General features: G+C 37.2%; 1 protein-coding gene across 1 annotated transcript in view; it reads right to left on the minus strand.

Moving 5' to 3' along the window:
- The window catches only part of LOC105385572 (irregular chiasm C-roughest protein), a 285,368-nt gene that overhangs the window by 118,700 nt on the left and 148,715 nt on the right, over positions 1–17,953 (minus strand). The window contains exon 5 of the mRNA XM_048632241.1: positions 3,064–3,215. Within this exon, the coding sequence (XP_048488198.1) occupies positions 3,064–3,215 (152 nt within the window). The remainder of the gene's footprint in view (positions 1–3,063; positions 3,216–17,953) is intronic.

Here is a 17,953-nt window from a genome sequence, read left to right on the forward strand (position 1 = left end):
TGACACTTTCTGACTATTTTTTTTTATTTATTATTAAGAGATGACCTCTATTTAATATGTCCCAGAGCATGCCACCGCCTACACAGCTGAAAAAATGCTTCTGCTTATTTTTTTACATGATAAGTATCTACTTTCCATCATCAGAAATATCAAGGTCATTTGAAAATGACCCATTTGTTGGTTGGCATGTAAACAAAGTTTAAATGTCACTTGTCAGTGTCATTTATGTTTTTTTTCGAGACTCAGGCAATAGACAAAAATAAAAATTGAGCCTAATATGTGACGTCACTTCCGGTTTTAAAATAATTAACTTTAAAGTTAAAAATAACATGCAAAAATTTATGTATATACAAAATAAAAAAATACGGGTCCACTAATTTTGTATAAACTTTCCGAATAATTAATAAAAATATAGGGTAAAGAAAATGAAATGTTGTCCATTATTGGCAAACTTATAAGACCACTCTTTTACGTCGCCCAAAACTAAATTCCCATTAAGAGAGGGAACAAAAATGAATTTAGAATAAATTCATCCCAGCCAGTCCATTACAAAGATTAAACATTTGGAAAAATAAAAAAGACAATTAAGCGACATTGAAATGTGCTTTTTGTCACAAAAAAACGTTCGTTAGACAAAACAAACGAAAAAATTTATACTTACCTGAAGCTTTTTACTTTAAGTGACACATTTCAAGTTTATAATGAAGACTCTTAAATTATTACTTTTTACGGGTTCATTATAATAAATATTTACATTTAAGTAGGGTATAAAAATATGATTCTTTTGATAGCTGACAACTTTTCTGGTATAACTTTGATTTATTTATTGATACAAAAACATTACAAATGATCGAATTAATCATCATACCAAAAAAACGTAGCTTGTCAGCAAGTTGTTTGAGTACTTAGTTCCAAGCTTAAAAAATGCAGTTTAGACATCAAGGGTCTTACCACAAAAACTTAGACAGTATTTAACGGGTGTTTAGCGCTGTCAAACGCCTACAAAATCTGACAATTTTCGTTTTAAACACTTGTTAAACAGTGTTTAAAGTTTTTGTGGTAGTACAGCAAGAGATTATGTGCCAAGATTCCATTCTAAAGAGCTAGATTCAGGCTCTAAGCCACTAACACCCCGCATAGAATAGAATAGAAATACACTCGCATGAAAAAGTTCCAATCACAAATTTTTTGCATACGACCCATTTTTTTCGAACATTTAATTTTGAAAAAAAATATTGCTTATTTATTTAGCAGTACTCTGCAACGCTGTTAAATGTATTTCAATATTGTAGAAGACGTCGTCGTTAAGTTACTTTTTCCGTTTAGGAGTAAGTAATTTGGTGCTATTGTCATTTCTCGTGAGTGTAATAGTGACCCACGTACGCCCTATTCAGTTTGTTTTTTAATCTCATATCATTCTACTGGCGGGACAATCGACTGTTGATGAACCGTTCAGAATCTGTCAATTTAGTGTCTGACATAAAAAAAACAAAAACTTTAGGTACAAACGACCTCTTGTTGCCAACAAGGTGACATGTCCTAAATTGGGCCTCAAATTCGCAACGCCTAACTTCTTAATGCGCGAATCCCACGGAATTGGGCGCAGTTTATAATAAGGCGAACAGGGAAACGCAATTACCGCACAATATGTCTACAAGAATGAAAATGCCTTTTTCCTCCAAGCGTACAAAGACTGTATAAATCTAGGGAGTATTCTTTGCCTGCGCAAGGGAAAGTAGGTTTTAGGGACTTGGGTCAGTTGTGGCTTTTTGCTTTGGCAGGGTTTTGGGCGCTGAAGTAAAACGGTGTATGTGGTTGACGGTGTAAGGGCTCATTTTTCTTTGCTTTTCTCTTACATAGGGTAGTCATTTTTCAGTGAGCTTACGGTAGGAAAATATATATGCCGTGTATATAAACAGCTGCTTTCAGCATACCTAGCATGGGTCTATAGACGCGCATGACGCATGAAAACACGTGTCAAAAGCTTTGCGTCGCACTCACTCACGTCCCGTCTTGCGCTCAAAGAAAGGTATGCAGGGAGCGGTGGTAGCTCAGTCGGGTAAGCGCCCGCTTCTCACGCCAGAGATGCGGGTTCGAATCCCGGCGCTGACATGTACCAATGAGTTCTTTTAACTTAAGTACAATGTATACCATCGCTCGTTGAAGGAAAACATCGTTAGGAAACCGGCAGTTTAGACCTTGGGGATATGCACAAAGGTTCCACTCGAGAGAGCCAGGTGCAGGTACTGGAACCCCCACAGAGATTAGAATAGAAAAGAATAGAAGGTATGCAAGTTGAACACTGATTAAATTTCACCTCATAATCTTGGCATTTTCCTTCGGAGCCACAACCGTGGAACACCAAAATCTCAACGGCAAAAATGTCATCAAAGCGAAGATGGGTGTCGTCTCGGCCTTTTAAATTGGGTACAATTTTTTTAAATAAACTGACTCAGGTAACCTAATTAGATAATTTAAAAGGGAGAGATTGAAATGGAGTAATATTTTAACAATTACGCTGACAGATCATTAGTGAAAATGAAATTTAAGTTTAAGTCTTTGTAATTTGCTGAATTAAATTAAAATTTTAATACCGAAGTACATCTAAGTACTTAGTCCTTATACTTTTTGTGTTTTATTAAATTATACTAACATAGTGTTTATAATAGTGTATAGAATTTATTTACCTATTAAGTATCAACAATTGCCAAAATAACAAAACAGGCAAATTAACACCCAATATCTATGTCAAATAAACCAAATAAAAACGTACCGAATCACCCAAAAATTTTCCGATAAAAATCAAAACATAAGGGCGACACGAAACAAAATAAAAATAAAATTTTACACAGTAAATTACTAATTAAAATAACACTAAGTAATAAAATAGATAGATGTACAGATCATCAAATCTATTTTGCTGTAAAACTGGTTCTAATACTTAAGTAATTAATTCCATAAAAATCTGGCAAATCTTTTTTTGTTACTAATAATAATCGATAGGCAGTCGAAAAAAAAAGTTACCGCACAAGTCTACCCTCACCTTAACCTTAAAATTCTTACCTCAGCGGGCGGTTTTCCCCCAACAGCGACGCACTCCAATTTCACCTCACTGTCCTCAGTCGTAGAGTGGTATTTCCCCTGCAGGATGCGAGGAGGTTCCGGCGGTACTAGCACGGTGAGTCGGGCGTATCTTGACCTGATGGCAGTGTCGCCTGGAACCAAACAGAATGTTTTTAATTCAATTTTGAGGTTAGGAATTTACGGGTTATTGGGTAGGGTTAGTTATTGGGGGTTTTTTGTGTCTTTACTCTGCGTTGAGCGACTTTAAAGGTAAAAAACACACGCACTCAAGCCTTGTACTAATGTACTCCCTTGCGGGGTAGGCAGAGGTGCATTGCTGCACCCACTTTTCGCCAGAGTGTTATGTTAGTCCCAATGTAATAGGGGGCGGGCCTATTGCCATTTTACGGGCACATCCAAGACCTGAGAACAAATATCTGTGTTTAAACAAATATCTGCCCCAGCCGGGAATCGAACCGGGACCATCGGCTCAGTAGTCAGGGTCACTAACCACTACGCCATTCGGTCGTTTAAAGGTAAGCTTCTACTTTTCGGCATCGTATGCAACGGATGAATCGCTTTCAGTAAGTATTCTTTGTGTAGAAATTCACACAAGTGCGTCTACTTCATCGGCATTGCCGACGCCGTTTCTCCATACATTTATGACAATACCTTCATTTGGTGCGATACTTAGGATGCCGATAGATGGACGCTTAAATCGGCGGACTAGTTAAAAAAACAGTTAAGTATAACCGGTAGGAAAAATTGACAGTCTAAGTGTCAATTTCTCCATAGCCGGTTATCTAACCAACCAGGATTAGTTTGTCAATTATACGTCATCTCCATATAAAATTCTTGACAGATGTGTCAAATGTCAACCACTAATACTTGGTTATCCTCTAACCTACTATGGAGAAATTGTCACTAATTATAATTATTGTTAGGGTCTGTTTAACAATGTCTGGATAGTGGCTAAATGAAAATAAATGCTACTGTCTAATACAGCGAGCCTTTTATTTATAGAATGTCTTTTATCCCACAGGTAGCCATTATCCAGACATTGTGAAACAGGCCCTTATTATAATTTATTAATATAATAGCAATGTTTTCCGACACTTTGTAAGCATATTGATACAATCAAATTCTTGATCAACATTTTATTCAAAGTGTCCCCAAAACAACAATCCTCCATTAACGGAATAACAAATTAGAATATTCATAAATTCAGACCCACCGTTTATATTACAGCCGTTATGTACAGGGTGGGCTTTTATCAGCGAACATACCGTTGCCAGGTCAATGACCTGACAGACTGCGAAAAATATATTTCATAGGGCTAACTACGAATCGTAGAAAAATAATCAGCAGTTTAATAATTTATCGCATAATTTATTTTCTCAATTTCAGATTAATCCCTAATAAATATTGCTCACTATGGCTTGTACGTTGAACTGGCCACGAAAACTCTGCTAATAAAACATCACCCTGTACACAGTACCCTATTTCCCTAAATTTTCCTACCTGTATAAACGTTTACATAGTTCGACAATGACGTATCTAAACAGAAACACCCTGTGCATAGAGCGTTATCGTCAGGAGGTATACTGACCTCATTGCAGTTGCATATACAGGATGATCTAATTAAATTTTAGTGCGCTGCCATGTGAGTGAGATGCCAGATTTGTGTTCTGGATGCAATGATTGGATTAGGATTGTAGCTTCGAGTTAAGCTAGAATACTATCTAGGTACCTACGCATAGTTTGATGTTATACAGATAAGATAGATACATAATTACTTTTGTATATTGTGCAATGAAGAATAAATAAATAAATAAAAAATAGATGGATTATTACGTGTTTGTATGGGGCCAAACTCAGCACATTATTGTATTCAAAAATTATGCGTTATATTACTTTTAGTGTTATTATTATTATTATAAATGCTTTATTGCACATAAAAACATTGTACATAGGCGAACTTAATACTAGTAGCATTCTCTACCAGTTAACCTTTGGTGATGTCGAGAAAGTGGTTGGTAGTGCGATAGGATGAGAGGAATTAAGTTTATTGAAAATGGCCTGAATTGCTTCGAGAAAAGGATGGTATGGCTGTGCTGCTTTTTTGCTCGACTTGGTAGGGGCACTGCCGTGCCCCCAGATCTACTTAAAACGAGACACAGAGATATACTTACTGTTATGTATGATAGTGTTGAATGTCGGGGGTTTTAATGTTGGTTGGGAATTAGGATATAATATCTTATAAGTATTATCCTAACTAATATTATAAATGTGAAAGTAACTGTGTCTGTCTGTCTTTCTGTCTGTCTGTCTGTCTGTCTGTCTGTTACTCTTTCACGCCAAAACTACTGAACGGATTTGAATGAAATTTGGTATACATATGGTCTAAACCCTGAGAAAGAACATAGGCTACTTTTTATCCCGGAATTCCCACGGGAAAACTTTTTAAGGCGAAGCGAAGCTCGCGGGCACAGCTAGTAATTTATAATAACACCGGTTTTTTTTAGGTGCAAACCAGCTTTACGCCGATAAAAACGCATAAAAGAACTTAAAGCTAAATTTAACATTAAATATATGTCTGTCTCTTCTGCCCCTAAACTGTTAAAGCAAGACAGCAATACATAGACATTCGCTTAAGTTCCATTGTGCTCAGTGTTAATCACTAAAAGGTTTATCTAACATTTTACTAAGTAAGTTCCGTGTCTAGAACTATGCTCGTGGCCTAACCGACAAGACCAGCGCAGATTACAGTTTCAGTCTAGATTCTAGAATCTAGATCCGGCAACTTATTCGGACGGTAAACAAGCTTGCAATCTGAACTGTACTGTCGAGGAGAGGTGCAAAAATAACTTTTCCCAAAGTAGGTTCAACTATATGTTTTTATGTGTGAATATTTACTATTTATCGATATTAAGGGGATCCCTAAAGCTAAAATGCTAAAGTCGGCTTGATATACTTGATTAGATTGGAAAAACGGTGGCTTCTATCACATTGATAAAAATATATTTTGTAGCAGAGGGTATACTGAACATGTTAGTTGCTTATAAATTGGTGCAGGATTATAATAAGTATGTTAAAAAAAATTGCAAACACACCATGTCTTTTGCCATTTTTTGACTTATTATGAAAAAACCCTCGAAATCAGAGGGCCCATTTTCATGGAATCTTATATGTATGTGTAGGTAATTAAATTCTTAACAAAGTTACCTTAAAGAGTTGGATTTAATGGACCAGAAGTCAACTTTTTTTGCAAAAAACTAATAAATTCCGGTTTAAAAATGATGACACCGTGACAGATTTCAGATTTCTTCAGTCGTCGCCCTGGTGGCGGCCTGTTAGGAGCGATACCCACGCCATTTTATTTTTTATCAAATATTTCACAAAAACTGATTAAATCAACAAATTATGACTACAAGTATTATAATACATATGCATTTGCTATGGAAAGTTAATTTTCTAATCATTTTAGATGCAGAAAAGCCGAAAATTCTTAGAAAACATTTCGCCTTTTCGATTTGTTTACATTTTTTACTATAGAGTTACAGATGCATAGATAAAGGTAAACATTGCACATAATGACACTTATTAGATTCTCCGAATAAGAACTATACGGTCAATGCAGTATGCCAAAGCGCGAGCCTGTTTATATTCTGAGGGGTAATTTATTTTATTTTAACGGTTGTGTATGGTAGGTAAGCTACACAATATACAGGGTGTTGAAAAGTAAGTTCATAATTTGTTTTATTTGAAACCAAAAACCGTAGTTAATTAAAAATATATATATTTTAAGATGTGGTAGTCTGTACACTACAGGTTGTTAAAAATAAGTAAGTATTTTAAAAAATTGAAGATCTAAAATTTACATAATTTTTTAAATCTATTTAACAAGCTTTGCAAAAAAGCGGTTAAGTGCGACTGTATCTCGCCATGAAAAAAATGAAATGTTTACTGTAGCTATGAATTTTATGCGTTACAAGTTGAATAAAATACCGCATAATATTATGTACAACTATGTAAGAGCGTAGTTTTTAAAAAAAAAACTCATAAGAAAATATTAAATACACAGGTTTTTTAACCCCTGAAGGAAATAGAGGGGTGTTATAAGTTTAAAGTAAGGGCTGAATTTTTTTTTTAAATTAGGGTGATAGGTAATGTATATTTTTAATGATTTTTTCAAATAGATAAATGTTATACCATTTTTAAATTGCCATAAAATTACCTATAGTTATAGTTATAGAAAAGGGCAGGGCTACCAGTGCCCATTCGCCACTGCAACCTAAAAGATCTATAAATTATGACTCCCCATGCCGAGTCTCACTCTACAGGCCCAGGTCTTTTATAAACCTGATATTACCTATACATGATGTTGCAAAAAGGGTATACTGTGCCGAAAGGGTTTGACTCAGGGGTTATTCTGAACAACTTTTGTTCTCCAAGTTTTGGAAATTCTCGAAAAATAAATTCGGTCTCTATAGTAAAAAGTCACGTGATCGAATAAGTTTCTATGTAAAAGGTTTTGTTACGTGAATTTTCAAAATTGTAGAAGAAAAGTGGATCAGAATGGCACCTAAATCCACTTTTGGCTAAGCTTTATACCCTTTTTTCAATACCTTGTATAAAATATCGTCAGCGTCACCTTAGATCGTAATCATCGTAACTCCTCGTGACCAAATTTTAGAGGAGACAAAAATACTGTTTTATTTGTAGTTCTAGTTGGCATACTACCCACCTAAAGTTTTTTTTAACTAGCCTAAAAATGATTTGTTTAGACAGTCTATCTTCCTGTTCAACCGCAGCCTGAGTGCCAGTGACTCAATGACTGAAAGGAGGCCATTAGTGCTCCTAAATAAATAAAGCAGGCCTGTAGATTATCTTTCAGTGAACCGACACATCTGATTGCTGTAAGAGCCTGATAAGCTCTTCGAACGAGTCATACCTCTGTGGTGGTACGGTTTCGACCTTTCGGACAGTCAGTTTGGCACCCGAAATGCGGATTCGAATAGTGGGTACAATACTTTGCGTTCGTTCACTGTCGGAGCAGGATAAGAACCACGGGCGAGTTGTTGCGCTGGCTGTTTGCTTAAAAATAGTAACCGCGTTCAACTCTATCCCCTAGAGGGCGAACCTTTAGGGCGGCTCTTGTATACCATCACTTGTCTTCTTATCTGCAGAAAATTGACAGAGGTCATACGTGTCTAACAAGTACATTAAGGATGCGAAAAGAGAGGGTTTGTTTTCACTGAAGAAGTTCAGTTGCGGAGTTCCACAGCGGTAGGTCTTGGACCCCTCTGCTGTGGAACTTGGCATACAACGCGGTCCTGCAAATCAAGCTCGCAAACGGCGTTAGCACAGTGCATTTTTCTAATGTCACACAGGTCGTGAGGTAGGCTGAGAGCCTCCTTCGGGGATGACATCCCAATGATTCATTACGAAAAAATTGCTGCAGCTGTGCTCGCCATGCAGTGCATGGGCTACTTCCGAATCTGGGGGGCTGTTGCAAAGGAGTCCGTTGCCTCTATACGGTACGGGTTCCGTGCGATCTATGATCCTTCCGGGAGCACCTGTCTTGTCAAGTCGAAGAGAATGGCTCGTATTCGACGCAACCTGCAGTACTGGTGGGATTGGTTGGAGGACAGGACAGCAGGAAGCTGCAGCAGCTGTCATGCTGTGATTCGACGCATAGATGCAAAAAAAGTTGAAAGTAACTTCATGTTAATAAAATATTAGATCTTAATTTAACAACATAACATTGCAAAAAAAAAATAACATTGTTGAGTATGTTATTGTAATTTACCAAAGTAGTAATAAAAACAAAGGCTTATTGCATAGTTTTCGTTCACGTTCGCCTACATCGCACGTTGTATATGAGAATAAAGGGTATAATTACTAAGTTTTCTTGTTTAAAAATCACGGTTTGGGGTTTAGAGGAAAACAAATGGTAAAATGCGGAATACAGTTTTTTTTTTCGAATAAAGAGGAAAACATGTGAATTCAAAAAACGTTTCTATTGACACCAAAGAGTACTTTTCGCCGAGAAAAGTGGAGTTACAATGTTTGCGATCTAAAGTGATGATAGAACTAGAACTTATTTTTTCAGTTCACCTGCTGTTGAGTGAAATCGTAATTAGGTAAATGACTCCTTGACATGAAAATAACTTTTTTTTTATAATCGTTATAACAAAACCGTTTTTTTTAATACAGCAATATTTGTAGGTGTACTTACAGTGAGCAAAAGAGCGCAGCAAGGTGTAAATTTTTTGGTTTTTAAGAAACAAAAATATTATTTCTCTCATATCCCAAATACACATAAGTACTTAAAAAAAAAATACACACTCTCGCCTTGTACTAATGTACTCCCTTGCGGGGGTACTTACATGTTATTATTTTTCTGGTGACCTCCCCATATCCCTTTGCCAGCTACGTAACCTTTTGTGACACCCTGTATATGCAGAGTTCTGCAAACTACTGTTCTGCTTTTGAAACACCAAAAAAAAACAGGTCGTCAAACTAAAAGGTCACGTGACCAAAAAAAATTATATGAAGAAGCGTTTTTTTCATGAATATAAAAAATTACGTAGGATAAAAGTTTTTCAGAGTGACGCCTGAGTAACGCCCTTTCGGCTAACTATACTTTTTTTATTACACTGGGGCAGAGTTTAATACAACACCCTGAACTATTAAACTCTGATAATATTTTCGCGATTTTTTTACATTCTGATTTCATTTCCTGGCTTAGAAATAACATCAATAACATGCTGCACACGTAGGTTTCGGCATAGTATTAAACCCTTTTTGCAACAACCTGTATAAATATCGGCACGAGTACGACTTTATATATAATTAATTATTAAATATTAAAAATACTTTCAAATAAAAATAAATATTTTCGTATCACAAAACAATATTACTTACTTAGTATATTTTTAACAAAGTGGCATGTCTTCACTTTTATGTTTTCGAGTACTATGTTAAAATTTCATGTCATTGTCCGTAGAACGCCCCGCAAACCTCAACCCCCCCTCACTAGATTTGACAGATTCTGATTTTCTTCCAGCTTTAGTGACAGCCTTAATATGATTTGACCTAGAGCATTCTTATGGCACGTCAAACTTACAATGCTGCTGTCAAATTCATATAACTATCTGGTATGGAATATCACTTTGAAACAAACATTGTTGAAATGAATATTGAATTTCTTCGCCTCACAAATTACTACCCTGTAAAGTATAAACGATTACATATATTTTAATCTAATAAATAATTGTCTATAAAAAAACGGTGATACGGCACGCGACCTATCACTTGGGTACAAATGCACAGCGAAAAGCGGGTGGCTCACTTGCGAGTCACCTCTGAATTCAGGGATAACAATCGTAAGCATATATCAGGTAGGTATTAATAAAGATAGAAATATTAACTCACATTTCTTTTATTTATGGTATTCAATAAGATTAGTTTTTAATGAACCATGCGTAACTCATGCTCGCGAATCAAGTGCCGGAAACGTCAGAAAACGCTCAGTCCATAGACAAGACATGTCATAGACAACTTTCTTCTATTCTGTGTTATTCCTCGAGATAAGAGTGCGGCCACAAAGCTGTTGTGAATAATTCCTTCTAACAGTTCGGCCATCCTGATTCTCCTGCGTCCTCGTAGGAGTAGTTGATGCTCATGCTTACAATGAGATTCTTCATAGCTCTGAAAAGTTCTGCAGGCAACCAGAAGAAATGTTAGTAGGCGCCGAAGGTAATGAGCATAGGCCCCGTAGGCATTGAGTCTAGGCCCCGAAGGCATTATGTCTAGGCCCCGTAGGCATTATGTCTAGGCCCCGCAGGCATTGTATGGGCCCCGTAGGCATTATGTCTAGGCCCCGAAGGCATTATGTGTAGGCCCCGTAGGCATTATGTCCAGGCCCCATAGGCATTATGTCTAGGCCCCACAGGCAACATGTTCAGGCCCCATAGGCATAGTGTCTAGGCCCCGTAGGCAACACATTTGTGCTGTGTAGGCCCCAAAGGCAAGCACACTTATGCTGTGTAGGCCCCGAAGGCAAGCACGATTATGCTATGTAGGCCCCAAAGGCAAGCACACTTATGCTGTGTAGGCCCCGAAGGCAAGCACGATTATGCTATGTAGGCCCCAAAGGCAAGCACACTTATGCTGTGTAGGCCCCGAAGGCAAGCACGCTTATGCTGTGTAGGCCCCGAAGGCAAGCACACTTATGCTATGTAGGCCCCGAAGGCAAGCACACTTATGCTATGTAGGCCCCGAAGGCAAGCACACTTATGCTATGTAGGCCCCGAAGGCAAGCACACTTATGCTATGTAGGCCCCGAAGGCAAGCACACTTATGCTATGTAGGCCCCGAAGGCAAGCACACTTATGCTATGTAGGCCCCGAAGGCAAGCACAATAATAATGATATGATTTTGGTGTGATGAGGCCCTGAAGGCAAGCACACTTAATTAAGTATTCTGTATAGGACTCATTGCTCAGTCAAGTATTCCTCTGATGAAAAGCTTCCCTCAGGCATTACTGTTCAATAAGTTACCTCAGCAGTTCTGTTGTGTATTTATCATATCAATCATAACTTAATTTAAGCTATTTTATTTCCATTATTATTATTACTTGACTTAAATTACTGGACGTTGGAGACTTTACCAATTTGGTAACAATATTTAATATAAACATTAGTATTAATTAAAACTTCTGCTTCATAAAATAACATACAATATTGCTTGTACTTTATGACTGTCTTTTCTTAGTTTAATTCCCAATCAAATTCAATGTGACAGATTAACCAATTTTCTAACTTACTTCTTGGTATACTACACTTATCCAATAGCCTCACTATAACTTTGCCAATTTAAGTGCCATTTCTATTGTGGAGAAACTCAACTATTTTACCCACCAATATATTATTATGTTGTACTGTGACCTCAAAATGGTCACCAACCAACACATCAAGGTACTGGGCCACTGCCTGGTATACTTCAAAAAGTCAGTCATCAATTAAATCTCATCCACCATTAATATAGCTGTGACAAATGGGTAGGCACAGTTATGTATATCCAGAACTGACAGTTAATTATATTAGGTATTAAATTTTATGTTGACTTTGATTTTCTGCATTCTTCTAAAGTGTGACCATTCATGTTACAGAATGAACAGCGCTTCTTCTTCTTAAAACAATTAATCTCTGCATGGCCCAATCTACCACAAAAGCCACATTTATTGTTTTCTTTATTTATATTTTCTTTTGTATTCTCTTTATTCTGCCGACACCTGGCAGCCTTGTGTCCGACTTTCTCACATTTAAAACATATCAAAGGTGTATTTGTCTTTCCTTCACTATTACTCACAGAATACTTAATGTCGCCAAAGTTCGATGTATTCATGCTGGCTAAGTACTTCAGTAATGTAGTTGTGTTTTGACAGCCAGCAGACTTTGCACCTACTTCTAGCAGCTGATTTCCAAGTGTTCCTATGATTGCTTCAGTAATAACTTCATCACTCATCTGGCATGACATGCCAATTCCCAATTTAATGTAATAGAATTCTATTGGATCTTCATTAGGTAGACGCATCCTATTTACTAGCTCCCGGATCTGAGATAATTTATTCTTAGTAAATGGAAAAGCTTTTATAATTTTATCTTTCCACTCATCCCAGCTCATTTCAAATGATGCCTGCCGTTCATACCATCCCTTTGCATATCCACGTAGTTTACAAGTGCAGTTGCAAATAAGGGTACGCTCATCCCAGCCATGCATCCTAGCAGTGCTTTCTAAATTCCTGATCCAGTGTTCGACAGGGACATTTGTGGTTTGAGGATCAAATTCAGGGATGAAATCGTTCCGTCCAACATATCTCACTATTGGTAGATTAGCATTACCACCACTACTAGCAATACCACCACTACTAGGTCCAGGTACAGGTGGCACAAATGATATAGACTCAGTGTCACGGTCATTATTATCATTTCTAATATGGTCACTATTCCTTAGCACCTTGATTACATCTTCCAATGCATCAATACGTCTGTCTTTCTCCCTTAACTTAGATTTATATCTCTTCTTATTATTATTGCTTGAAGAGGATGCACTTGAACTACTACTATGAGATCTTTTCTTATTTTTATGCCGTCCCATTATTATTATTAGATATTCTCACTCAGTAATGTTAATTAAACTTATGTTAAGCACAATAACATAAAACTTTACTTCAAGTGTACCAGTTATAAGCACTTATTAAGTTTATCAAGTATAGCAATTATAATTAATATGCACACACCCAGTAGTTATTTAAAAATAGCTAATGCACAGTATTTGCAATTAGGCACACACAAAATAAGAACACGGTCAATCAGTATTTAAAATAAGCACACGAAATAATTATCAATGATAATAAAATAGCCAGCCTTTCAGGAGACAGTAGGGATTCACAGTAGAATAGTTAATAGGTTATTTACAGCTCACCAAACTTGCATGGGCAACCCAATGCAATAATAGCAACAATCCAACAGTCTTACTGTTTCACCACCAGCAGGTTAAAAGCACAATTCACAATGCACAACACAAAATAGGTTAGTAACTTTAGAGGTTAGTTCGTCGTGATCGTAAGATATTTTATTTTTATAAAACAACAAAGCGTCTATTCCCGCACACAGGATTGGTTTTTAAATTCGTATTACACACCAAAATGCACAATGTAAGCGTTTTATTACTGAAATTAGTCTTTATTTTACCAAAACAATAAATTATTTTGCGGTTTTAACAGAAATATGGAAAATGATGAACTTTACTTTTAAACTTGAAAATTTAAGTGGCGGAAGGCCCAATCTCACTTCTGAATCTAATAAAGATAGAAATATTAACTCACATTACTTTTATTTATGGTATTCAATAGGATTAGTTTTTAATGAACCATGCGTAACTCATGCTCGCTCGCGAATCAAGTGCCGGAAACGTCAGAAAACGCTCAGTCCATAGACAAGACATGTCATAGACAACTTTCTTCTATTCTGTGTTATTCCTCGAGATAAGAGTGCGGCCACAAAGCTGTTGTGAATAATTCCTTCTAACAGTATGTAGGTACCTATGTATTTTTATTCAAATTAGCCCCCATAGGTGTCACGTATCTCCCTCTCGGTAAGGTCGTAAGATCGGTTAGCACGGGTCGCAATTAAGAAGTAACAAAAGTTTTTCATCGCGCTCACTCACATCACGCAGCCTCAAGAACGAGTGCGACGGAGAACTTTTGTCAGTTCTTCAATGTGCCCCATGCTAGCCCTTCTGGTTTATGGAGAGTGGGATTTGACTCGGCAAGAGGAGTCACAATAGATCTTTTAGGTCGCAGTGGCGAATGGGCACTGGTTGCCCTCCCCTTTTCTATAACATAATGTTTCTTGGAGCGGTGGTAGCTCAGTCAGGTAAGCGCCTGCTTCTCACGCCAGAGATGCGGGTTCGAATTCGAATAATTTAAGTAGGTCCAATTATACCATCGCACTTTCTGCTTACAGTGAAGGAAAACATCGTGAGGAAACCTGCACATCTAGATTCTAAAAACGGCGATACGGCTCGCGACCTATCACGTGAGTACAAATGTCTTCTTCTTCTTCTTCTTCTTCTTCTATAATATGTATTCTATGTGTATATTATATAATTATGTATTCTTCGAGCATATGTATGTAGGATGTAATATTTCTTACTTCCTCCACTATCCCCTGGATTCAGGTTAAGAGCCAGTGTGCCGGACCGGACTTAATGGAATTTCAACTGTAATTATTGGATTTTAGACTGGAAATTGCACAAATTTGAATTCATTGTCGGATAATTATATTAATCTGAGGATTTAACTGTTACCACAGGTGAGCAATTGAGTCTGTAGAATGGTTTTCGAGAGGCAATACATTTTCAGTGTTTCAGGAATAGAAAATACATATTACTGATAATTGCATTAATTTCCAATCAAGTATATTCATTTGTTTTAATAGGTAATGATTTTATCTAAAGGTATGTTTAAGTACATGTAGTTATAATGGATATGACTACTACTAGGTTTATTTCCATTCGCTTCGAATTCCCGTGGGAATTAAGGAGTAAATAAAGCACGTGCTTACCCAGGGTATATATGCTTCCAGCATACCTAATTTTATCATATTTTGTTCAGCCGTTTACTCATATGCACATGCTTACATATTTCAGTGTAATACTTACAAAAATACCTCTGTAAAAGTGTTCGCTTAAATCATACCAAAAACCTTTTTAAAAATAAATTCTTCTAGAGGTAAGTTATACCTCACAATATTTAATCTTCGTACAAAATATCTACAACATAATATCATAAATTGGGCAGTGAACACCGACGTCCTCACAATAAATGCTTTGTGGCCGATATAACTCATCTATTAAGGTTTTTACGACGTTTAAGGGGAATCTTTAACGGTTACCCCTCCTTACCCCAAATCTATGTGTATAGGTTAAATACATAAGTGTAGATATGTGATACAAATGTTTGATCAAACGATTGCTGTAGTTATGTAAAGATGTTGTGTTTGCATAGTCAGCTTAAATATTTTGATTTTGTTTTAATCCTTAACGAAACGACACTAACCCTAACATAGATAATAGTGCTACTTACTTATTTATAAGTAAGTTTATAAATAGTGGACCTGCATCCTGCAGTGGTGAGAAATATAACCTTAGGAATACAGTTTAGAGCAGTGGTGGCGTGATGGATAAGGCCTCGTCCTCTCAATCGAGAGGCCGTGGGTTCAAATCCTGTGGTTTTCAATAAAGAAGTTTAAGTACAATACTACCACGTGCTCTTACGGTGATGGAAAACATCGAGAGGAAACGATTAGATCCTAGATGTGCATCCTAAGTGTATAGTACTTATGCCAAAACGGCGATATGGTTCGCAATAGGTATATCACGTGAGTACAAATGTGCTGCGAAAAGTGGGGGGCTCGCTTGTGAGCCACCTCTGACTACGCCTTCGGGGATTACAGTCGTGAGTGCATATGTATGTATGAATACAGTTTAAGCCTTGCAATACGCACACAGTCTGTTCGAGAGCCAGGTGCAGGTAGTAACAACTCCACAGATAGAAGAGAAAGGAAGGTTTAAGTATAGTTGAAAAATATTCATCTATGAAGCGGTGGATACTAAATAAATATGTGGGGACATCTCACTCACGGCCATTCGACCCCAAGCTAGGCAGAACCTGTGTTATGGGTGTCTCACAGCTGATATATCTACACAGATACTTACATAGATAGATACTTATTAAATAGATAAACGATAACCAGACACAAGGCAAACACAAGTGCTCATCACACGAATGTTTGCCCTGGGCGGATTCGAACCCGCGGCCCCCAGCTTCGGAAGCTCGGAAAAATATTCATCTATAAAGCGGTGGATACTAAATAAATATGTGGCGACATCTCACACACGGCCATCCGACCCCAAGCTAGGCAGAACCTGTGTTATGGGTGTCTTACAGCTGATATATCTACACAGATACTTACATAGATAGATACTTATTAAATAGATAAACGATAACCAGACACAAGGCAAACACAAGTGCTCATCACACGAATGTTTGCCCTGGGCGGATTCGAACCCGCGGCCCCCAGCTTCGGAAGCTCGGAAAAATATTCATCTATAAAGCGGTGGATACTAAATAAATATGTGGCGACATCTCACACACGGCCATCCGACCCCAAGCTAGGCAGAACCTGTGTTATGGGTGTCTTACAGCTGATATATCTACACAGATACTTACATAGATAGATACTTATTAAATAGATAAACGATAACCAGACACAAGGCAAACACAAGTGCTCATCACACGAATGTTTGCCCTGGGCGGATTCAACCCGCGGCCCCCAGCTTCGGAAGCAGCTTCACTACCGCCTTTGCCACAACATTGCTACCAATATTGCCAAAAATGCCCCAATATTGGGCAAACACATCCCTTGTACGTAACACTACCTACCCGTCATATATTGTTACCCAGGAAATGTTTTATGTCCAAGCCGTCCCCCAGAGAATATGCTATAAATTTGGAAGAACCCCATTAAAATATGTTCAGCAGAGTCCTCGTAAAACTATGATGCGAGGAAAAATGAAATATGTCAAGTCATGCCACACAATCTGTGCTTCCGCCTCTTAACGGTGGTTGAGAGAAAATAAGGAGGGTTATACGTTTGTTTGTGTGTTTAGTTTGTCTGCCAGAAGTGTTTGACCCCTCTTACACTGAGTCGCACAAAGGAACTTTAGCTAATGTTGATATTAAATCCATTGCTGCCTAGCTTTGACAGTATACGGATAGAAAGAGAAACACATGAATTTAATGGTACTGTGTTTAATATTATGTAAGTAATTATTTATATTTATTAAATAAACAAAGTTAAAAAAAAAATGGCGTCATTAGCTTAATGTTCTTTTCTACAATTTGGCATTAGAGTGATATTGCAATGGATAGGGCGCCAGGTTTCTTTGCAGCCCATTGTACGTTTTAGTCAACATTTATTCTAAAAAACATTATTTTCATTTAAATTCGAAAGCATAAACAAACTGGCAACGTAAACAGGTAAAATATTTGTTCAAAACTGGAATGTTTGCAAACACAGATCGTCTACATTTCTTTGGCAAATAAAAGTAAGTAATATGATACGATTCGAGTCGACTTTTCACAAAAAATGCCTTTACTATTTGGTGCCAAATATCGTTTTTCTCAGACTCTCCAAGGACGTATTGAAACGGAGATGGAGGAAATTTTATGGGAAGGTCCACTAATACTCATCCGAACACTGTGTTTGTACAGGGTGTTGCAAAAAATAAGCCAAAATGGTAAAAAACCACTAGC

This window comes from Plutella xylostella, chromosome 31, assembly GCF_932276165.1.
Source record: "Plutella xylostella chromosome 31, ilPluXylo3.1, whole genome shotgun sequence".
Lineage (NCBI taxonomy): Eukaryota > Metazoa > Arthropoda > Insecta > Lepidoptera > Plutellidae > Plutella > Plutella xylostella.